Source organism: Macaca mulatta, chromosome 1 (assembly GCF_049350105.2).
Source record: "Macaca mulatta isolate MMU2019108-1 chromosome 1, T2T-MMU8v2.0, whole genome shotgun sequence".
NCBI lineage: Eukaryota > Metazoa > Chordata > Mammalia > Primates > Cercopithecidae > Macaca > Macaca mulatta.
Genome location: NC_133406.1, coordinates 136,711,843 through 136,736,543, shown reverse-complemented (window position 1 = coordinate 136,736,543; position 24,701 = coordinate 136,711,843). Strand labels below are relative to the sequence as shown.

The following is a 24,701-nucleotide window of genomic DNA, read 5'->3' as shown; positions in this document are numbered from 1 at the left end:
ATGGTATTATAGCAGGAAATCCCTTTCATTTGGTTCTCATCCTCTTTCTTGTCTGCTTCCATGTTTTTGCCTTCCATCATGATTGTGAAGCCTGCCTAACCATGTGAAATTGTGAGTCCATTAAACCTCCTTTTTAAATTAAATTACCCAGTGTCAGGTGTGTCTTTGTTAGGATCATGAGAACAGACTAACAGAGTAGGCAAAACTTAAAAACAACTAATAAGATTAGAATTTAATGACAAGTGTTTTATAAGTTTTGAATCAAATTTTTCTCTCTCCTGATCTCATTTTTGTTCAAACCAAATCATGATAGTTGTTTTATTAAAAATAAATTGGCCAGGTGCGGTGGCTCAAGCCTGTAATCCCAGCACTTTGGGAGGCCGAGATGGGCGGATCACGAGTTCAGGAGATCGAGACCATCCTGGCTAACACGGTGAAACCCCGTCTCTACTAAAATACAAAAAAAATTAGCCGGGCGAGGTGGCGGGCGCCTGTACTCCCAGCTACTCGGGAGGCTGAGGCAGGAGAATGGCATGAACCCGGGAGGCGGGGCTTGCAGTGAGCTGAGATCCGGCCACTGCACTCCAGCCTGGGCAACAGAGCTAGACTCCGTCTCAAAAATAAAATAAAATAAAAATAAAAATAAATTATGACTGAGTTGTTTGCAAAAGAAACTTAGGCCTATACTTGGCTTGATTATTTGCATAAAGTGAAGCAAAAATACTTATTTTTGCATAGTCTTTTAAAATTATCTTTGATGGAACTCTGTTCCACAAGGGATCACAGAGAGGACTTTTTTAAAGTCAAGCCCAGCCATGAGTTTGTACCCTCAAATACCTACAAATTGAGTGAATTTCTCTCTCCTAAGGTCGCAAGAATGTGTGGTTCCTGGGCCTGTTAGATAGTGACATTCTTTACTCAGCACAGATTAGAAACCCTGTACACAGATTGTATAGACAAGGTAGGAGGCCACATTTCCCAGTTGGCTTTTATTGACTGTGTAAGTGAAGCTTGATTTCTCAAAGAGAAGCATATCCTTCCAGTCAAAACCTTGGTAAAACAACCAGTTTCTCCAATTGTGTCATGTTACAAAAGAAAATGGATTGTTACTGCACTGGTGCAAATAACTATATTGTCATAAGTTAAGAATATTCCCAAATAGTTTCCAAATTCTAGAGTAACCTGGCAGAGAGAAACAAATGTGCTCCAAATTTTGTTCACAGGAGTATGTATACCTTACTTAATTGTTAAAAGCTGTAGACAACTTAAAAGTTTCCTTAACTCTGAAGAACAAAGAATAACAATGTTTAAAGCAAAAAGTGAAAAATATTATTTCAGACATCTATTAGTTTAGTTCATGCAATTAACTCCTGTCTGATATTCACAGTTAAGCTCTTCATGACTCCTTTATGTTTTCTTTTATTCCCATGTCATGATTTTCAAAGTTATCAGAAACCTACATTTGTGAGCATGTTTTAAAGTCCTCCAGTTGATTGTAAAATATCTTTTGAAGAGGATTAAAACAAGACAACAATTTTCTGTAGATGACAAAGTGTTCAGGTTAGTTACAGTCAAGAATATGATTGGCAAAGATATTTGGTTATTTCTGTGGTTTGTAATAACTTAATATTATAATCCTAATTATGATTCATTGCATATACTCAAGGTTTAGGATTTTTAAAATCCTTTACAATTTTGGAACATATATTAATACTATGGATAAAATGTAACATAATTTTTGCAATTCCACTTACCTAAACATGTCAAAAACTTCTGTTTACCTCTTTCTGGATGCTTCAGGGCCCTCAAAAAAGCTAGGTTTCAGGAGAGACAATTTTGAATATGAAGTTTGATTTTGGAAAGCCTGTCAAATGTTAGAGGTTTAAAACACTTGATATTATGAAATGCAATTCCAGGTTACACATAAGTTATTTATTTTGCCAAAATGATGACTCAGAAATTTTGAAACTAGGCAATAACCTTAACTCATTAAGACAGAAGACTTTGCTTTCCAAACAGTTTGTCTCCTATCTAACCTTTTCTCTCCTTGGCAGTCTATCAACAAGGCAAACAAAATATTTCACTATTTTTCTCTATTCCATGAAAATTTGTACAAGGGAAAGAAAGCCAAATTTTACCCTTACATTGGTTTCAAAATAATCCTTTTTCCATAGACAAGGTTTATATTTTTATATCTTTTGATAATTTTTTACCAAAAACACATTTTACTATTCTTACACACCTTGCATGTAAATTTATTTTTAGTTCTCTTATTTACATGTTTTAATGGTAACTCTTAGCAATTTTCAACTTTAATGTAAAACGTGGTTAGTTGTTTTAATTATGTACTAGATGCAGACAAAGTCTGACTTTTCTCAGCATCGTTAGGGGCATGGTTAATTTCTTATGTCCCTAGGTCTTACCAAATTGTAAAGCAGGCAGTGTACAACTTGAAATATTTAGCAAATCTGGCATCTAACTTACATGATTTAAACATCCTATTTACATTTTGATGACATTTGCATTTTACCAATTTAATCTTTAAAACAATTTTTATTTCTTAAAGATTAAAGTTACATAAACTAAAGGCATTATAGTTTTAACTTTCCTCTAAAATATTTGATTTGTCTTATTTTTATTTAAGGCAATCAATTAGAGCTCTTCTTACAGTCATCACACACAACACATATATCGCTACACAGAAAAACAGAAGATACAGCATTTATAAGATTATTTCTTGTCCCATTTCCTAAGTGAATTATTGGCTTCCCTGTGGAGCCCTTTAAGAGCAGGGATAGAAAAACATGAAATTTCTAGGGCCTAACAAACGTGTATAGCTGTAAGACAAAAACACATTTTGAGTGGGATCTTTCAGCCCCTAAATTCTGGGGTTCCATGAGGAAAATAGAGGTTTCTCCCAAAATGGAATCCATCATGCCTTTTCTATTTTTCCTAAAAAGTTTCAGGCCACCAGAAGTTATCCTGGGTACATTAAGAGCGGAAAAACCAGAGTGGGGAAAAGTAATTCAGTCAACAGAAAAGTTCTTTTCAAGAGAAACGTGATTCACGAAGAGAAAAACATAAAGGCCTTTTAAATATACCTATAACTTGAATATACACTTTTAATCAAGCTGAGCACTCTTTAAGAAAATCCTTTGAAATATTCTGTTACCTGAGATTAGCCAAACCAAGCAGTTAATATTTCTGGATTTTGAACTTTACAAAAGGTGACATCACAGGTGAAACCCACAACTCTCAATTAGGTTATAAGTTAACCGTGAGTATACAAGATATTTTATAAGTGGTGGTAAGCAGCTTTTTCCAAATCTAGAATCTTTAAAGGTAATTCAGAGAAAGGAAGTTTTAAGAAAGGAAGTTAGAGTTGTTCAACAGCCATAAAATGTTGCTTTTAAATTCAAGTATAGAAAAAAAAACCTTTAAAATGTGATATTTTTTAGACATTTTATTTTAATATCTTATAAGGGAAATGTTTTTGAAAGATTAAAAAATTAAAATTTCTGAAAGAGTATTGTGAAATAACCTAATCACATGTGGAAATTGTGTTGCTATTTCCCCAAGCATTGTTTGTACATTTAATTGAAAATGAGTTGAATGAAACTCATAAGTAGTTTAAAAATGTTTAATATTCAATTTTCTGCTGCAATAATGTTACATAACAACCTTAAATTCTCGGTAACTTTAAACAATTTTTTTTTACTCCCAAATCCCCAGGTTATTTAAGGGCAGTTCTGCTTCATATTGCAGTTTGTCTGGGCTTTACTCCAGGCTGTGTGTTGGAGTTAGATGTAATCTATTGTATCCCTGCACGTCCCAATTAGAAAGGCTAACAAATTGTCTTTGGACAGCTCGATTGTATTTGTCATTTAAAAGTCAAAGCATTTATCCTAACACGGAACACCGACTGCTCCTTTTCTTTTTGTTTTCTTTTCTTTTCTTTTTTTTTTTTTTTTAGATTGCGTTTCAGTCCTGTTGCCCAGGCTGGAGTGCAATGGTGCGATCCTAGCTCACCGCAACGTCCACTTCCCTGTTCAACGTATTCTCCTGTATCAGCCTCCTGAATAGCTGGGATTATAGGCATGCACTACCAAGCCCAGCTAATTTTGTATTTTGGGTAGAGACGGGTTTCTTCGTGTTGATCAGGCTGGTCATGAAGTCCTGACCTCAGTTGATCCGCCCGCGTCGGCCTCCCAAAGTGCTGGAATTACAGGCGTGAGCCACTCTGCCCAGCCTAACTGATTCCTTCTTTTGTTCTGTAGTCTTTTCCAAAACTGTTTTTCTATGGACTGATTTTCACTTTCTCTGACACATACATGTCCCTCATGTCCCTTTATGTCTCCAGGGTCTTCTATTTCCACTCAATCTTAATTTGTCATCATATCCTGGACTCATGAGTAATTAGTTTTTCTTCCTGAAAGTGCAGCCTTGTTGAATAGAATGTGTTCTTTAAACAGCAGCTTCGTTTCTTCAGTTAGGTATTAACTTCCAGATTTAAGTGAAAACGAGTTCCAAGTTTTATGTTTCATTGTGTGTCTAAGACTGACATCGTTTATTATTGTGGCACTTACAGCTTGCTTTCAATATCTCCAAATTCTCTATCTGAAAAGCTGGGTACCATATCTCATGTGTGAACATATTCCTTAGAATCATGCAGTACCAGCTCTTTTCCTTCTGTATGTTATGGCTTCCGAGGTGCCTGTTACACAGCCAGGTGAAATTACCTTTTAATCAGTATAGGAACCAGTCTCTTTCCTGCTGATGCTAATGCTTTTTGTAAAAAGGCCATGCTGTATTGAAGTTCTTCTTTCACGACGAAACCACTGATGGAACTCATCTACCTACTGATGGGTGGAAGCTCTTGGTATGCCAAAGTCTTGTTTTGTTTGTGAAGAATCTCTTTCCTTCAACAGTGATGTGCTATGTTAGTTCTCAGATCATTGCTGCCTTTTAATCCAAATTTATCACAAACATTTTCAGTTTATTTGCATAATTTCCTTCTCTGGCCTTAACCATCAGTCTGTGGACTTGCCAAACAACAACAACAACAACAACAAAAAAGCTGAGGTCTAGAAGCAGTATTTAGATCTCAGAATCATTTGTTGTCCTTTATCCTTTGACAAAGTTCTTTGCCTTTCTTTCTCTATGAATTTTTTCTCCTCATGGTTTCCCAATCTCTTGAGAAAAAGAAAGTTCTTGCCTCTTGCAGTCTTTCTCATTAGTTGAATTACACCATCAGTACAGCTTCTGATCATGTCGAGAATTCCACCATGAAGAAATAAAACATTTCCAATTACATGTATTAAGTTTCTTGGATTCTTATGGGCATTGAACTTAGTTCTAAGATACAACCTCATGATCTTGTCTTATTCTCTGAACAAGAAATATATTAGTATACACATTACAGTATGTGTGTGTATATATACACTACAGTTTATGTACTATATATATGTGTACATATATATATATATATATATATACACACACACACACACACACACATTATAGTAAACCCTGTAGGCAAGTAGGAACACCTCAGAATTCTCAGTGAATCCATCGTTATCTGTCAGTAATTAGAACATTATTAGAATTAGTTCAGTAATCAAACATTGTTATGATCCGAATGGTCACCCCAAAAATGTATATGTTGAAATTCTAATACCTGAGGTCATAGTATTAGGAATTTGGGAGTGGAACTCTTTTTAGTGCTATTATGAATGAGCTGCTTGACTATTCCAGCAAATAAGGACACAGCCACAAGGTACCCTCTTTGAACTAGGAAGTTAGCCTTCACCAGACACAAACTCTGCTTGATTTTGAATTTAGTCTCCTGAACTGTGGAAAATAAATTTCTGCTTTTGTAAGACACTCAGTTTATGGTATTTTGTTATAGTGACCCAAACAGACTAAAACAGACACAGTATTTCCCTTCTTTTTGAACTCTCCTGGGTTGTTGCTTTAAACTTGCTTTAGTGCCTAACACTGCTACAAGCTCCCTGTCCTCCAGCACACACGTATAAATAATTCTGCTGGAACTGACATGTTTCCCTCAGTCATCCAAATGTACTTATTATGTTGTCAAATATATAGCACTTGTCACAATGTCTACATGTTAAGACATGTTTTGAGATATATGCCTTAACACAGTACTGTGATTATTATTAATATTTAGTAACATACCTTACCATACCTAAACTCAAAGTTTTTCACAATGACACTGCCTTATTTGGGACTGAATGTGTAAAATGATGAAGATCTTACATCTAGTCCAAATTGATTCTCTGAAAGTCTAGGAATAAAATCAAAGCCACAGAATTATCTACTCTATATTTACTGTCCTGTTGTAGCTGATATTCTGTGATTGGACATATTTCTAATATTTATTAACCTTAGAACAAAATGTCGTATTGAAATTGAAGAGGAATATTGGAATTTGCTAAGAAAGATTGCTTTTTAGACACAATGAGATCTAAAATGGAGCCTTTGTTCCTGGACATATAGTTTACAAAAATTGGGTGTTACTATAGGAATTCCGTACAATTCTATCTTAGACACTTGTGTTCCATCAATATCAGTCCTCTCTGTGTTTTAAATTGACTAGGATTTCTTTTTTCATCTTTGTGTTTGACAAGTATTATTTTCTGAAAATTTGCTATTCATGTTCCAACAGAGAATAGTTTTTCTTTCTTTTAACTCATTGGAAAGAATATTTAGAGTTTTTAGTGATAAATGACATGCTATAAATGAAAAGAAAACACTGACATTGTAATTGAGATATACTAACTAATTAGGAGAATATTAATTAAAAGACACTGTTTAAATATTTCTATCACAAATTGACAGCAGTACAATGCACACCACCAGCAAGATATAATAGTAGATATGAGAGGTAAAAAGATAAATTAGGTATTGCATTTTCTCCAGAAAACTTCTCTTTTAGTTGAAACTGGCCAATAATTTCTTATGCCTTAGGATAATTTTACATTTGATTCTCTTGTTAATACAAAATATATAAAAATATTAACCCAAACTATATATTTTTGAAATACTCATATAATCTAATGCAGAATTCAAGTCTTCGGTGTGGATCAGCGGTTCCATCCTGGCCTCACTGCCAACCTTCAAGCAGATGTGGATTAGCAAGCCGTGGTACAACGAGTTGACCCCCTCCATCGTCCACCGCAAATGCTTCTAAATGGGCTGTGAGCAGATGTCTAGAATTTGCTGCATGGGTTAATTCAGAAGTATAAATTTGCAACTGGCAGATGCATACACCGCATGCTAGCCTCACCAAACTGGAATAAGCCTTCGAAAAGAAGTTGTCCTTGAAGCTTGTATCTGATATCAGCACTGGACTGTAGAAATGGTTGCTGATTTTGACCTTGCGTTCAAATTAACAGTTCCCCTTGGTATCTGTACATATCTTGGATTTCAGTCTTTAGTACATGTGGCTTGGTCACTTCATGGCTAAAAACGTGCTTGTGGAAGACAAGTCTGTGGCTTGGTGAGTCTGCATGGCCAGCAGTCTCTGATGTGTGCAGGTTATTAATGTGTCAGGGCTGAGTGTTCTGGGATTTGTCTAGAGGCTGACAAGGACTCCTGAACCAGTTGTTTCTGTCTGTCAATCTGTCAGGGTTGGAAAGCCCAAGCCATAGGACCCAGTTTCCTTTCTTAGCTTATGTTGTCTGCCAGAACCCTGTGGGCTGTTACTTGCCTTGAGTTGGAAGCAGTTCACATTTATAGCTGTAAATGTATTCCTCCTTTTAATTTATGTAAAGTTTTTTTGTACGCAATTCTCAATCTTTAAAGAGATGACAACAATTTTTTGTTTTCTACTGTTATGTGAGAGCATTAGGCCACAGCAACACGTCATTGTGAAAGGAAAAATAAAAGTGCTGATATAAGCAAAAAAAAAAAAAAAAGAAACATTAGTTTCTAAAAGGTCATTTAAGTTATTTCCATGGGAGACTTTTTAATGTTCTTCACCTGTTAAAATTATTATTGATAAACCTTTTCAGATTACGAATAAACACTTTGCCCTCAAGTATTTATTAATGCTAATATTTACTTTGTAAAATGTGCTTCTTACAGGAATATAAATAGTTTCTGGAAAGGACACTGACAACTTCACAGCAAAATGAAGTTCTTTCTGTTGCTTTTAACCATTGGGTTCTGCTGGGCTCAGTATTCCCCAAATACACAACAAGGACGGACATCTATCGTTCATCTATTTGAATGGCGATGGGCGGATATTGCTCTTGAATGTGAGCGATATTTAGCTCCCAAGGGATTTGGAGGGGTTCAGGTGGGTATTATTCGTAGTATAAATTGCAGAATTCACTGTGCTTATAGTAAATAGTGTTCTGATCTGATCTGTGAAACTTGGGCAACATTTTACTTCCCAGGTAAGTATTCTAAGTAAAACAGTTTTCTGAGGAAAAAACAATGTAGTATTTTTGGCAACTTTATATTTTGTTTCTCAGATAATCTTTCTTCAACGAGAATCCTCCAATGTGCTGTTAATATTTTCAAAAGATAGCTGCATATACAAAGATTCAAGAATATTTTTATATTATTGATGAGTTTCTAGAACATCCAATGTTATACAGTAAGACACAATTTGGTGCTTATTAAGACTGTTTAATTTGTAGGTCTCTCCACCAAATGAAAATGTTGCAATTCACAACCCTTCAAGACCTTGGTGGGAAAGATACCAACCAGTTAGCTATAAATTATGCACAAGATCTGGAAATGAAGATGAATTTAGAAACATGGTGACTAGATGTAACAATGTTGGGGTAAGTGAATTCTAGTTTCCTTTAAAAATAACAGATAGGAAAATGATTTCTCTCTTCTTTCTTGCTCCCTTTGAGCAGAAAGTTTTCCATATTTTATATATTTTTTAAATTGTACTTCATGCTTTAAAACTTAAAATTAAATGTCTTATGTTCAACTTTTGTAAATATTTGTGTACGTGTTCTCTATCTACTAAAGAGATAAAGTTTAGAGCAGAATTTACTTCTAAAGCAAAACATCAAATTTTAACTCTTATAACTATCCATATTTCCTGGAAAGACTTTTCTGGTTAGGAAGTATAATTTCAGTTACAATATTTGCTATCATTTTTAGGTAACTTGTGTTTCCATCAGTAATTCCTGGGTTTTTCGTGGTGAATAGCTCGCTTCTCTATTTAATGAGCAGCATAATTGGAGACTAGTATCTACCTTATTTGTCTTCAAACACTAAGTAGAGAGTGCAGGCTTTCTCCTGGTGACCCACTGACATTTCCAAAACAGTAACCTTTCCAGTCTCATCTGTGTTTTGTCTCCCCGAAATGGGCTTTTTGCATTTCCTCCTATTTATGGTAGTTTCTGGTTCTCTCAATTTATCATTACTCTAAATATTTGACCAAGTGTCTAGAATGAATGTAGGTGTTTAGTTCACATTACTTTCCTTTCACAGTTGACTTTTGATCTTGTAGGAAAATAGTTATAAGATATAATGAAATATTTTGGAGTTTTATTAACATACTATAAACTTTAATCAGTAATGCTTTCAGGGTCTACCTCTCTGTCAGTCACACTGAAGTAGAAACTTTGCTTTCTAGGTTCGTATTTATGTGGATGCTGTAATTAATCATATGTGTGGTAATGCTGTGAGTGCAGGAACAAGCAGTACTTGTGGAAGTTATTTCAACCCTGGAAGTAGGGACTTTCCAGCAGTCCCGTATTCTGGATGGGATTTTAATGATGGTAAATGTAAAACTTCAAGTGGAGATATCGAGAACTATAATGATGCTACTCAGGTAATTTTTTTTTAAGACAGTGATCTGAATAAAGAGTGATATATGCCTTTTATTATAGACATGTAGCTAATTGAGCTTCAGTTTAAATACTAATTTAGATCTCTTAGGGACACAGGTTAACAAATTTAACTAAGAAACTCAAATCCATATTTAAAAACTTTTAAATATTAATTTAAGAGTTTTAATCAATACACACTTTTAAAAGCTCACTTTAAAAATCTTCCAACCAATTCAAAAGCTCATCGACTTTATTTCTTAAATTCTCTATTTTCTACTACAAAATATTTCAAAGATACATCTATAGTAGAATGTGAGCATCCCCAGGTCCTAATGCAAGGAAGTCCCTATAAAACATCTATTGAGGAATTACTGAATATATGAATAAGCAAATGGATTCTCAGGTGAAAAGTGAGGTTTTATGAATCAGTCATAACATTTTTACCTCAACAGGTCAGAGATTGTCGTCTGACTGGTCTTCTTGATCTTGCGCTGGAGAAGGATTATGTGCGTTCCGAGATTGCCGAATATATGAACAAGCTCATTGACATGGGAGTTGCAGGGTTCAGACTTGATGCTTCCAAGCACATGTGGCCTGGAGACATAAAGGCAATTTTGGACAAACTGCATAATCTCAACAGTAACTGGTTTCCTCAAGGAAGTAAACCTTTCATTTACCAGGAGGTACATTCATTGCATATATGCATATAAAATATCATCTTATTCATTAGAAAATTAATGGCAGATTCAATTAAAAATGCAATTTCTGTAGGATAAGGACTGAGTCATTTATGTAAAACACTGTTCTTTAACCTCCTCTTCTTCAGATACAGCATATCTAATTCTTTATCACAACAGGTTTTATGGAGTACACAGAATGTAGGATACTGATAATAGTTACGTCTTTATTTTCTTTGGAAATGAAACGAGTTTATATTTATCAAGAAATGTCAGTCAGATAGTAAATGTATTAATGTGATCTGTTATTATCATTGATGTACAAGACTAAAAATTAGGTAAACATTCTCACAGGACAGCAGGTAACTTTGACATTATGTTTATTTCAATATTGTAGTGTATACTTTCTCAAAAAAAGAATATAGGAATATTACCTATTGAGATAATAAGAATAAGAAAACCATTTTGAGCATTTTACATAACAAATAGCACAGGGTGTGGTGGCTCGTGCTGTGATTTCACGAATCACAGCACTTTGGGAGGCTGTGGCAGGAAGATTGCTTGAGGCCAGGAGTTTGGGACCATCCTGGACGATATAGCAAGACCCTATGTCTGAAAAACAAAACAAGACAAAAGCAAATAATAAATAACTTAGAACTATTTGTTATATAATATTAACTTATTGGTTAAAATGCTTTAAAGACCCTATGAAAAATGTTATTTTTTCCTAAATTTCTACTAGGTAATTGATCTGGGTGGTGAGCCAATTAAAAGCAGTGAGTACTTTGGAAATGGCCGGGTGACAGAATTCAAGTATGGTGCAAAACTCGGCACGGTTATTCGCAAGTGGAATGGAGAGAAGATGTCTTACTTAAAGTAATTAAATACAACTTTTCCCCTGAATTATTTCATAGATCTGTTATTCATACTACCCCAGTGTGAGTTATCTTCTGGAACATTCTTATTCAGACAACTGTCAAGGAGGCAATTTTTAATGATAAGTATTCTAGTGCCCTAAATTCGAATGAATCATCTTTTGTATTTAGTATCTGTCACAAGACGGTATGCCTAGGAACCCTAAACATTCCCTAGGAATTTTCTTCTAAGTATGAGATGAATATACTAGATTTGACTGATGTTTGCATATAATCTTTTAAAGCCAGTTTATTTTTAAAACGATCCCGTCATTTATAAAGTATGTACAAAGTGTCCATACTGTAGAATTTACATATATTAATTTAAAATATTAAAATATGTATATGGTAACAATACAGTATTGAAGCCTTATTTTAATCTAGTTTGACATTCTGTATAATGTGATATGGATATTGATCCTTCTGGAGTGCTTCTAAATTATAATGTGCTGAAACCTCTAAAAGGACCTTTTTTAATAACAAAAATCTTGTATTTGTAATATGAACATAAGTATTCCAAACATGTATATACAAATATGGACTATATATGTAGATTACACACGTGAGTGTGTATGGTGTGTATGTGTATATATATGTGTATGTAAATATATATCTTACAGAATAACCATTTAATTAGAGAGAGAATTAATCTTCAGATGCCATGCCCTACAGAAAGAGATGCACAGTTATATTACCCTAAAACAATTGTGAAATGATACATCAAAGTATATCTTATTTTTCAAAAATAGGAACTGGGGAGAAGGTTGGGGTTTCGTGCCTTCTGACAGAGCACTTGTCTTTGTGGATAACCATGACAATCAACGAGGACATGGGGCTGGAGGAGCCTCTATTCTTACCTTCTGGGACGCCAGGTAGAAAACAAAGTTCTCTATTTTTTTAACACATCTTTTAATGATAGTAAGAATATTCTGATATTCTATGATAATATAATTATGTAACTTTCAGGCTGTATAAAATGGCAGTTGGATTTATGCTTGCTCATCCTTATGGATTTACACGAGTAATGTCAAGCTACCGTTGGCCAAGAAATTTTCAAAATGGAAAAGTAAGTTTTGGAGTTGTTCAAAATATCCTTTTCTCAAGAAAAAGGAGGCAATCATGTTCTAACTTAATATGACAACTATTAATTATGTATTTATTCAACAAATATTTAATTATGTATAAACCTGACACAGGGCTCTCATTTTAGGCAGGTTATATTAAAGGAGTAAAATTTATATTCCTCATTGAAAAAGAGTATGCAAGCTGTTTCAGAGACATGAAAAATCCCCCTAGCCAACAGGAAAAAGAAAAAAAAAAAAAAAACACCGAAAAATAAGAGCTAGACACAGGGAGTAAAATATGTATTTCTAATAAGTATCTACCTCAGGGTTGATAGCAAGATTATATACGCCAATACTTGTAGAGAACTTAAAACATCATCTGCCCGTAGTGAGAACAACATAAATGTTTGTTAAGTACTTTTAAAATGTTACATGGAATACAAAGAAATGTGTCAGTTGAGCTAAGTTAAATAGGCAAAGTGTCCTATAAGAGGAAGGAAATTATATGTACTAAAGAACAGAAATGTATAGAGCATTCCAAGAAAGGTAAGAATGAGAAAAACTTTTGGGAGTGTGGTAAAGACATTAATCTGATGAGTAGTTTCAAAAAGGAACAGAGAAATAAGAGTGTAAAGATATTTGGAAAGCTAGTAGAAGGTTTTCTTTTAAACTAAAGGTTCCAGAAACAGCATCAGAGACTTCATGTCTAAAGCAGAAATTCCTCCTTCCTATGAGTCACACTGATATCTAGCTAGCTTCTTTAGATTCCTTTCAGTTTGAGAAGTCCACCTCTTTGTAGGGCAACTGATTCTATTGTTAAACAGCTTTAATATTTAGAAGGTGTACTTTTATATCGAGCCAACTTCTTAAAATTTCTACTAATTGGTCTTATTTCTGTCATTAGGAGTCAGAGAGTATTTTTATTTTTCCTATTACTATAACGTTTCCACTTTGCCAGGACTGCTGCATGCTAAAAATTCTTAGTATTGTTCACTTTTCACCATATGACATGATTCTAAGGTCAACACTGAAAACCTTCCTAGGGTTACTGTGTTTTCTTTTTAATTTGTATTTTTTAAAGTTCCAATCCAGAAAACATAGTATTAAAAATGTGGTCAATTAATAAAAAATATTCAGATGTATTGTTTTGTCCATTTATCTAAAAAGAAGCATGAAGGACTCTAAGATTTATTTAGCACATGTCACGTTCAGGGCATTTTCAGATATACTACTTAATTTTTAGAGCAAAGATAAACAATATTCCCATTTTACAAATGACAAAACTGAGACACTGTGAATTATGTATATTGATTAAGTTTTCTTAGCTACTAGTAATAGAGCCCGTGTTTTAATCTTGGTGTTTCTGGTACTAATGCCCTGCCCACTACAATGACATTGCATGGCTTACAGTGATGTTAAGAAGCCCTTGCAGGCCAGGTGCAGTGGCTCACAGCTGTAATCCCAGCACTTTGTGAGGCCAGGCGAGAAGATCACGTGACCTGAGGAGTTCAAGACAAATCTGAGCAAGCTAACAAGACCTCGTCTGTATCGAAAATTAAAAAAAAAAAAAAGCAAAATGCACTGGGTGTGGTGGTGCACACCAACAGTCTTAGCTACTTGGGAGGCTGAGATGGGAGGATCGCTTGAGCCTGGGAGATCAAGGCTGCAGTGAGCTATGATTGTGTTGCTGTACTCCAGCCTGGGTGACAGAGCAAAGAAGCCTTTGCAGGTCCTTGGATTGAAAACGAGAGTATACAAATTTGTTACCTTTGTTTTTAATACGGCAGAAAAGAACCTGAGCATAGAGAGATGATGAAGACCAAGTAAAGAGCTATAAAAATTAATGAAGGCATTGGATTCTAGATAAAGTCACTGACTGCAGAGACATAAGTAACAGGATAGGTTGGGTTTGGTGTAAAGGAGAAGGAAGAGGTAAATACATGTATGTTAAAATTTGGCTTTCCCCCCCCAATTAAGGATGTTAATGATTGGGTTGGGCCACCAAATAATAATGGAGTAATTAAAGAAGTTACTATTAATCCAGACACTACTTGTGGCAATGACTGGGTCTGTGAACATCGATGGCGCCAAATAAGGTGAGAATATTTATTTTGACATGTCCTCTAATAGGAAACTTTCTTTAGCATTTTATTTAAAACAGTTGAAGTTTAAGAATATCAACATTTTTATGTTACTGTGTTTGTAGGAACATGGTTGCTTTCCGCAATGTAGTGGATGGTCAGCCTTTTACAAACTGGTATGATAATGGGAGCAACCAAGTGGCTTTTGGAAGAGGAAACAAAGGATTCATTGTTTTCAACAATGATGACTGGTAAGTAAATATCAATTAAAAATAATATTTTGTATCAGTACGTTCTTGATTCATTCTTTTTGTTTCTGTTCATTTACTTTTTATGGTATCTGAAAAATCATTTAGTCGGTGGAGCAAGAAGACAATAGCGATCAACAATGGGCAGAAGCAAAATGATGATGGTTCTTACTCCTTCATTCTCCTCTTTTCATAAGGTCTTTCTGTTGTAAGCAGAGTCCTTTCTATGTACCCTTGCAGTATCTTATACATACATAGAATTAACATGCATATGCTCACCTACACATGCCACAAAATACACAAGGTAATTAATATAAGGATTGTGAAATCATTAAAAGAATGTGTCTTGTAGTCCTGCTTTTTTAATCATGGAAAAATGCTGCCTCAGTATTAAAATACCTTTATTTCTAACTGTTTTTCTCAAGGACTGCTCTACCTAGTTTTTTGGTATACTTTCTTCACTTCTCTCTCTCCTTGTGACAAATCACATTTTTAAAGCATATATATAAATAATATGTATCTTGTGGTTAATGATTTGCTTCGGGAGATTTGAGTTTTAGTTCTGAAACTTCTCATTATTGGCCTTTCATCTGTGATTCTTATATCCTTTGCCTGTGGTATAAATGACTCCCTAACATATAGCTCAGAAGACTTCCTTGCAAACAGTTGAATTGTCTCTGTCCAAGGCCAACTGATACTCACACTTAGCTCATTCTAATATAAATTATATTTCACTGATGAAAAATGAAGGAATAAATAAATATATAAGTCAAGTCAATCTCTTTCCTGCCAAAAAAGGCTGATGTCTGGTTCTTTAATTAATTTCTTTTGTGGATGAGAATACCAAAATAAATTTTTGTGAAAAAGATTTATATTTCAAATGATCACTTCTTCATAGAAATGCTAGATTGTTTGTATGTACACCCAAATTCTTTTTAACCTCATGAGAAAAAAAAGGAGGTTAAAAAATAATACCCTTTAAATTGTTAAAAGTAGTTGGTATTAAGTTCAGTTGAGAACAAATTTGAATTTACGAAGGTAACACTTTCATCAAAGTGTGACCGTTCCTGCCAATCTTCACTGATATTCTTCAAGTTTGATTTTCTGGTAATATTTTCACTACTGACCAGGGACTTGTTCAGTCTGCTGTAAGGTTCTTTTTCGTCCTGAGAAAGCTATTTACACCTACTAAAGAGGCATACGGGTTTTCTCTTTAATGAGACCTTGTCTGCTTAGGGTTCTACAACATAAAGTTATGCTGTTTATTTGTGTTAGTTTGTATTCCTGCTTTTAATTGTATTGAAGTTAAATCTCAAATATTTTATTCCAGGTCATTTTCTTCAACTTTGCAAACTGGTCTTCCTGCTGGCACATACTGTGATGTCATTTCTGGAGATAAAATTGATGGCAATTGCACAGGCATTAAAATCTACGTTTCTAATGATGGCAAAGCTCAATTTTCTATTAGTAACTCTGCTGAAGATCCATTTATTGCAATTCATGTTGAATCTAAATTATAAAATTTAAAATTAAATGCATATCCTCAAAACAATAGCCAGGTGTGTTTCTTTTCTTACGTATACAGTAATATTTATATTTCATTAATTTTTAATCAAAGCTCCAATTAGTAATCAATTTGAAAAATTGAGAAAAAAACTCAATAGTATGAAAATCCCACTTACTTATTGAATAATTATTAGATAATTACAGTCAGCACATCATTATGCTTCAGAAGACTGACTTTAACTTATTTAACATATGAACTAAGAAAAGCATCTTAACCAATATGTTTGTTGTCATTAGCATCATTTACCCAACTGTCTACCTTTAATTTCTGTCATTCTGTAATTCTTCCAAAGAGTGTTTTTATCAGTTAGTTAGGAATTGCTGGTTTAATGTTAATTCCCATACAAAGTTAGCCCGGTTGTATGGTTTTTATAATATGCAAGTACTTTTCATGTTAATAACGTTAAACAATAGAAGAAACCTAAATTATACAATCTACAGTTCTTAATTTTATTGAGCTCGCTGGAATCTTCTCCTACTTTATACTCTTTCTTCTTTTTCATTGTTTTTCTCACTGCTTAGACTTGGTGTTTATGACTTTTTGTTCTTTTTCTTATTCTACAGTATGGATATTTACTTAGGGTTTTCACGACACCTTGTAGTCTGGGTTTTCTTCCCAATTCTCTACCTATTCATTCTTCTTCATCTTGACTTTAAATATGGAATTCATTAGGGCTGTCATCTAGGTTTCCTTATAACTCTCAGTTGTTTTTTTTACACTTAAATGAGAGCATAGAGGCCACAACTCGGAAACTATCTATTCTTTTCACCTATAAAGTGTTCCTGCCACAAAGCAGATTCACTATGCGTTGGTACCACTTTGGCTCACTGCATCTTGGACTGCAGTTTCTACTACTTGAATGAGTCCAGTAATTTAGAACATACAAGAAAAAAGTTGCATGAAGCAGGTTTATTGCTTACGGATAGGCATCAAGGGACACAGCAGACTGGGGTTCATGAGGAGCCAGCCTCTCAAGACTCACACAGTTTGCCCAGGGCGGTGAAGTCTCATTTGCACATGCCCTATTTGTACCACAGCTGAGGAACCCTTGAAAGAAGCCTGCCCTGTATTTTATAACCCAGGCATCACATGATCACTGGGCTAAAGCACTCAAGGAAAAGCTGTTCTAAGAGACACAGTAAGAGAGTCTGAGCCTTATCTCAGGATGTTCCATTCCCAGCTCATTCTACAGCTATTTTTGAGAAGCACAAGTGAGAGAAGGGGAAAAACTGGGTTGGTCCAAGGCCACTTGGAGAGCTGTCCTGCATTTTCTCCTAGCATTTTCCTCTTTTTCTCCTTTTATAATGAAGAAAGTACACCTCATTCTAAGAAAGGCCATTTTATCTGCATATGTTAATGATACCATTCCATTTCTATCATTTAGAGGACTTTGGATTATCCTTCCTCTTTTGATTTAGCAGTCTTTCCCTTTCTTCTGCATTAGTCATCCTAGATTACATGTATTACAGTATTCCAACTAAAAACATCAATGACCGTCCTCAGATATTCTTCGGGGTATATTTCTTTGCTCATTTCCCTGCTCCCTCTCCTAATTAAATACCTCTTTTATCACACTCTCTGCACATCCTCTTCCTCCATCATTATTCATGTGTCTACTGTCCAGTTTTCACCATTGTTACTTCATTCAATCTGATCTTGACAACATCATGAATGACATTTATGTTACCAGTCCAATATTCTTCTCTATCCTCACCTTAAACCATTTCACACCAGTATTCAAGATGGTGGGTCACTTTCTCTTTCTATCTTCCTCTAGTCCTGTTTTTCTAGTCTCCTGATTTCCTTCTGTCTCACTGATTACTCTTTTTCAGGTTTTTGTGTTTGTTTGTTTTTGTTTTTTAACTGGATCATCTTATTGTGTTCCATCTAAGTCCTAACTTTCATCTATTTATCTTCTTTCTCTATCTTCTCTTCTCTAGGTCATTGGAAAAAATTCCGTGGATTTTAAGCAAATATTTTCTGTGGACACCTAGGTATCTTCAATTCAGAACTTGGACTTCAGCCTCGTATTTCCATCAGATGCTTATTATCACCACTTCCATGTTCCACAGACATCTCACAATTAAATATCCAAAATGGAACCTTCACTTTTTCCTTTTCATTAAACTTTTACTACATTATTTTCTTACTGCTTAGAAACATAGGATATATTCTAACTTCTTTCTCTTTAGCTCAACAACATTATCTCTTCATATAAACCTTAGCATGAACTATTGTATCTTCAAAATATCTCTGTTATATTGCACTTCTTTTGTATCCTCTGTCATGCCTTTATCCAGGTCACAATTATCTCTTCCCTGCATTCTATAGCGACCCTACAACTGGTCTCCTATTTCCATTATTTCACTCTCTCCCTTCATTTTACTAAAGACCACAACATTATATTCATATAATTTAATTCCAATTAAAATTTTAATTCTTAAAACTTTTAAATTTTTATTGCATTCAGAATAATTCTAACTACTCATGGTAGCCTACAAATCCACATCTTATCAGATATGAACCTAGCTCTCCAGTCAGTTCTATTCTTTTCCCTTGAGAATCCCGTAGCCTTAGGTATTCTGGTCTTTCATCATTTTACTGAACATGCCATGTATTTTATTTTATGTTGTGGACTTTTGTATGTGTTTCTGTACTTTTTTGGAATGCTCTTAACTCAGTTCTTAGCATGGTTGGCTCCTGTTTTTATAAGTACTCCCAAACTCAGGAGCCAGTAATACCATTTATTCAGTCCTGCAATTCAGAAATCTGGGGCTAACGTTGGAAACCCTCTTCTCTTACGTTTCCCAGAACAAATCAAGCACTGAATACTTTAGATTGTTGCCTTCTAACTATTACTTCACTATGTTCTTTTCTCTTTCTACATCTACTATCTAGTAATCCTTTCCATAAATGACCAAAATCTCCTGTTTTACCTCCAGCCATATGGTGATAAGACTACCGACTCCTAATTTAAAGCCAGACTTTATTGTTTATAACAAATGCAATGCAGAATGTAAGCAAAGAATGTAAACACAAGCCAGGGGTTGGGACCACTTCATATTAGTTTCTTAACATGTCAGAATTGCATTCTTTCATTTTTATAAGACAGTGACCAGACAGCCACTTTAAGAATTTTTAGTGGTTAGCAGAGGTGTAGAGGAGAGTTCCCTTGATACACAGGTAGTGGTGCACATGTATCTTTATCCCAAGCAGGAGAGACAAGATAAACATTAGAGACATAAGCTAGCAAGCTTCAAAAAGGATATTTGAAAGGGGTTTCATAATGGGATATCAGTTTTTGTGCAAGGGAATGTATTTGTACAAGAGGTTACAGAGCTTTTCTCACAGAATAAAACATCAAGCATATCTATTAGTTGAAATTTTAACTTTTAGAATAGTTTACATCCAGTTATGCTGATTATTGAGGAGGTGACTGCAGCATCAGTATCCACTTCAGTCCTTTCTCCAAACATTCCATTATCTACCATGGAATCCGAGTGATCTTTTCAAATCAGAAGACCACTACCGCTTACCTTAGGATAAAAAGCCAACATTTTTAACAGGACCTGTAACCCTGTACTTGAAGTCTTACCTCACTCAATTCTCCTCTTTAATTTCTGATCTCTAACTATACTAATCTTTTAGTTACTGCCACTCAACAAGATCTTTTAGTTCTTTAATTTTAATGCAAGAGACATTCCGCTCTTTCTACATGGAATGTTCTTTTCTTACCTCCTCTCCAAATTAATTCCTGTTCATCATTCAAACATTAATTCAAATGGTGATCCTGCATGAATATTTATTCAGTATTAGGTCAAGTCCCCTGATTATTGTTAGTACTCTCTGTACTTCTTAGCACTCAACGTAGTACTGTGGGAAACATCTGCTTTTTTCTTTTATTGAATCCTTAGTCTCAGGTCATTATCCAGAATGTCTTATGAAGAGATCAATAGTTATTTGTAAAATGAATTGAGATAATAATGAAAGAGAAAATTGAGAGAAAAAATGTATCTATTTTGTGAAGGAGAACATTTTTAATGAAGATGTGGCCCTGTAATAGAGATATTTCTCTCATTTTTTTCCTATTTCTTCTCAAATTTAATTAATTTCTGGTTAACCCTGATTTCTGAGGTCATAAAAATCATGGGGAAGTCAAGTACTTTGGCAATAACCCATCATGTTTTCAGGACTTTTAAGCCATAATGGCAGTAAATTATTTGGTGAGCTATAAACCTAGTAAGTCAATGAAGAATTCTTAAAACAGTACCGGGAAAATGATGCCACATTCATCTGAGTATAATAAATTTGAAACTCATTTTTACTATGTTCTTAGTACTTTGTAAAACCAATTTGTACTAACAGTTTCGTCCTTTAGATATTTCATTTTATCTATAGATCTAATTCGGCCTGTGAAATTACTGAGTTATTTCTCTATTCTTAGAAGGGAAAATAACTCTTTGTGTTGAAAATCATTATTACCATATAATTCGACTTTCATTTATAAGTTGAACTGAACCAACAAACTTACAATCATAGAGTGTGACTAGTCACAGAGAATGGTTGGTGCATTAGCTCAGTACCTGTCCCAAGTGAGCTCATTATTATGTTATTATACTTTAAGTTCTAGGGTACATGTGCACAATATGCAGGTCTGTTACATATGTATACATGTGCCATGTTGGTGTGCTGCACCCACCAACTCATCAGCACCCATCAACTCATCATATACATCAGTTATAACTCCCAATGCCATCCCTCCCCCCTCAAGCCTCCCCCTTCCACATAATAGGCCCCGGTGTGTGATGTTCCTCTTCCGATGTACAAGGGATCTCATTGTTCAATTCCCTCCTATGAGTGAGAACATGCGGTGTTTGCTCTTCTGTTCTTGCAATACTTTGCTGAGAATGATGGTTTCCAGCTGCATCCGTATCCCTACAAAGGACAGGAACTCATCCTGTTTTATGGATGCATAGTATTCCCTGGTGTATATGTGCCACATTGTCTTAATCCAGTCTGTCACTGATGGACATTTGGGTTGATTCCAAGTCTTTGGTATTGTCTATACTGCTGCAATAAACATACAAGTGCATGTGACTTTATAGCAGCATGATTTATAATCCTTTGGGTATATACCCAGTAATGCGATGGCTGGGTCATATGGTATTTCTAGTTCTGGATCCTTGAGGAATCGCCATACTGTTTTCCACAATGGTGAACTAGTTTACAATCCCACCAACAGTGTAAAAGTGTTCCTATTTCTCCACATCCTATCCAGCATCTGTTGTTTCCTGACTTTTTAATGATTGCCATTCTAACTGGTGTGAGATGGTATCTCATTGTGGTTTTGATTTGCATTTCTCTGATGGCCAGTGATGACGGGCATTTTTTCATGTGTCTGTTGGCTGTATGAATGTCTTTTTTTGAGAAATGTCTGTTCATATCCTTTGCCCACTTTTTGATGGGGTTGTTTGTTTTTTTCTTGTAAATTTGTTTGAGTTCTTTGTAGGTTCTGGATATTAGCCCTTTGTCAGATGAGTAGATTGCAAAAATTTTCTCCCACTCTGTAGGTTACCTGTTCACTCTGATGGTAGTTTCTTCTGCTGTGCAGAAGCTCTTTAGTTTAATTAGATACCATTTGTCAATTTTGGCTTTTGTTGCCGTGCTTTTGGTGTTTTAGACATGAAGTCCTTACCCATGCCTCTGTCCTGAATGGTATTGCCTAGGTTTTCTTCTAGGGTTTTTATGGTTTTAGGTCTGACATTTAAGTCTCTAATCCATCTTGAATTAATTTTCATATAAGGAGTAAGGAAAGGATCCAGTTTCAGATTTCTACTTATGGCTAGCCAATTTTCCCAGCACCATTTATTAAATAGGGAATCCTTTCCCCATTTCTTGTTTTTCTCAGGTTTGTCAAAGATCAGATGGCTGTAGATGTGTGCTGTTATTTCTAAAGGCTCTGTTCTGTTCCGTTGGTCTATATCTCTGTTTTGGTACCAGTACCATGCTGTTTTGGTTACTGTAGCCTTGTAGTATAGTTTGAAGTCAGGTAGCGTGATGCCTCCAGCTCTGTTCTTTTGACTTAGGATTGTCTTGGCAATGCAGACTCTTTTTTGGTTCCATATGAACTTTAATGCAGTTTTTTCCCAATTCTGTGAAGAAAGTCATTGATAGCTTGATGTGGATGGCATTGAATCTATAAATAACCTTGGGCAGTATGGCCATTTTCACAATATTGATTCTTCCTATCCATGAGCATGGTATGTTCTTCCATTTGTTTGTGTCCTCTTTTATTTCACTGAGCAGTGGTTTGTAGTTCTCCTTGAAGAGGTCCTTTACATCCCTTGTCAGTTGGATTCCTAGGTATTTTATTCTCTTTGAAGCAATTGTGAATGGAAGTTCATTCATGATTTGGCTCTCTGTTTGTCTGTTACTGGTGTATAAGAATGCTTGTGATTTTGGCACATTGATTTTTTATCCTGAGACTTTGCTGAAGTTGCTTATCAGCTTAAGGAGATTTTGGGCTGAGACAATGGGGTTTTCTAAATATACAATCATGTCATCTGCAAACATGGACAATTTGCCTCATCTTTTTCTAACTGAATACCCTTGATTTATTTCTCTTGCCTGATTGCCCTAGCTAGAACTTCCAACACTATGTTGAATAGGAGTGGTGAGAGAGGGCATTCCTGTCTTGTGCCAGTTTTCAAAGGGAATGCTTCCAGTTTTTGCCCATTCAGTATGATATTGGCTGTTGGTTTGTCATAAATAGCTCTTATTATTTTGAGATACATTCCATCAATACCGAATTTATTGAGCGTTTTTAGCATGAAGGGCTGTTGAATTTTGTCAAAGGCCTTTTCTGCATCTCTTGAGATAATCATGTGGTTTTTGTCTTTGGTTCTGTTTACATGCTAGATTACATTTATTGATTTGTGTATGTTGAACCAGCCTTGCATCCCAGGGATGAAGCCCACTTGATCATGGTGGATAAGGTTTTTGATGTGCTGCTGGATCCGCTTTGCCAGTATTTTATTGAAGATTTTTGCATCGATGTTCATCAGGGATATTGGTCTAAAATTCTCTTTTTTAGTTGTGTCTCTGCCAGGCTTTGGTATCAGGATGATGTTGGCCTCATAAAATGAGTTAGGGAGGATTCCCTCTTTTTCTATTGATTGGAAGAGTTTCAGAAGGAATGGTACCAACTCCTCCTTGTATGTCTGGTAGAATTCGGCTGTGAATCTGTCTGGTCCTGGACTTTTTTTGGTTGGTAGGCTATTAATTATTGCCTCAATTTCAGAGCCTGCTGTTGGTCTATTCAGGGATTCAACTTCTTCCTGGTTTTGTCTTGGTAGAGTGTAAGTGTCCAGGAAATTATCCATTTCTTCTAGGTTTTCTAGTTTATTTGCGTAGAGGTGTTTATAGTATTCTCTGATGGTTGTTTGTATTTCTGTGGGGTTGGTGGTGATAGCCCCTTTATCATTTTTTATTGCATCTATTTGATTCTTCTCTCTTTTCTTCTTCATTAGTCTTGCTAGCGGTCTATCAATTTTGTTGATCTTTTCAAAAAACCAACTCCTGGATTCATTGATTTCTTGGAGGGTTTTTTGTGTCTCTGTCTCCTTCAGTTCTGCTCTGATCTTAGTTATTTCTTGCCTTCTGCTAGCTCTTGAATGTGTTTGCTCTTGCTTCTCAAGTTCTTTTAATTGTGATGTTAGGGTGTTAATTTTAGATCTTTCCTGCTTTCTCTTGTGGGCATTTAGTGCTATAAATTTCCCTCTACTTACTGCTTTAAATGTGTTCCAGAGATTCTGGTATGTTGTATGTTTGTTCTCAAAGAACATCTTTATTTCTGCCTTCATTTTGTCATGTACCTAGTAGTCATTCAGGAGCAGGTTGTTCAGTTTCCATGTAGTTGAGCGGTTTTGATTGAGTTTCTTGGTCCTGAGTTCTAGTTTGATTGCACTGTGGTCTGAGAGATAGTTTGTTATAATTTCTTTTCTTGTACATTTGCTGAGGAGTGCTTTACTTCCAACTATGTGGTCAATTTTGGAATAAGTGTGATGTGGTGCTGAGAAGAAAATATATTCTGTTGATTTGGGGTGGAGAGTTCTGTAGATGTCTATTAGGTCCGCTTGGTGCAGAGATGAGTTCAATTCCTGGATATCCTTGTTAACTTTCTGTCTTGTTGATCTGTCTAATGTTGACAGTGTGGTGTTGATGTCTCCCATTATTATTGCATGGGAGACTAAGTCTCTTTGTAAGTCTCTAAGGACTTGGTTTTTGCATCTGGGTGCTCCTGTATTGGGTGCATATATATTTAGGATAGTTA

At 35.2% G+C, this 24,701-nt stretch overlaps 1 protein-coding gene across 1 annotated transcript; it reads left to right on the top strand.

Annotated features, from left to right (window-relative positions):
- Positions 1 to 1,445: 1,445 nt before the first annotated feature.
- LOC114669773 (pancreatic alpha-amylase) lies at positions 1,446 to 16,356 on the top strand. The gene is made up of 12 exons (XM_028831090.2): positions 1,446 to 1,560; positions 7,083 to 7,519; positions 8,107 to 8,320; positions 8,667 to 8,813; positions 9,623 to 9,820; positions 10,271 to 10,501; positions 11,238 to 11,371; positions 12,159 to 12,281; positions 12,376 to 12,475; positions 14,451 to 14,569; positions 14,680 to 14,805; positions 16,133 to 16,356. The coding sequence occupies exons 3-12, from the start codon at positions 8,153 to 8,155 to the stop codon at positions 16,320 to 16,322; spliced, it is 1,536 nt and encodes a 511-aa protein (XP_028686923.2). The 5' UTR covers positions 1,446 to 1,560; positions 7,083 to 7,519; positions 8,107 to 8,152; the 3' UTR covers positions 16,323 to 16,356.
- The last annotated feature ends 8,345 nt before the right edge of the window (positions 16,357 to 24,701 follow it).

Coding starts and splice junctions, on each gene's coding strand:
- LOC114669773 (XM_028831090.2), top strand. CDS start 8,153: ATGAAGTTCTTTCTGTTGCTTTTAACCATTGGGTTCTGCTGGGCTCAG. Junction 11,372..12,158: donor GAGAAGATGTCTTACTTAAA/GTAATTAAATAC, acceptor TTTCAAAAATAG/GAACTGGGGAGAAGGTTGGG. Junction 14,806..16,132: donor GTTTTCAACAATGATGACTG/GTAAGTAAATAT, acceptor ATTTTATTCCAG/GTCATTTTCTTCAACTTTGC.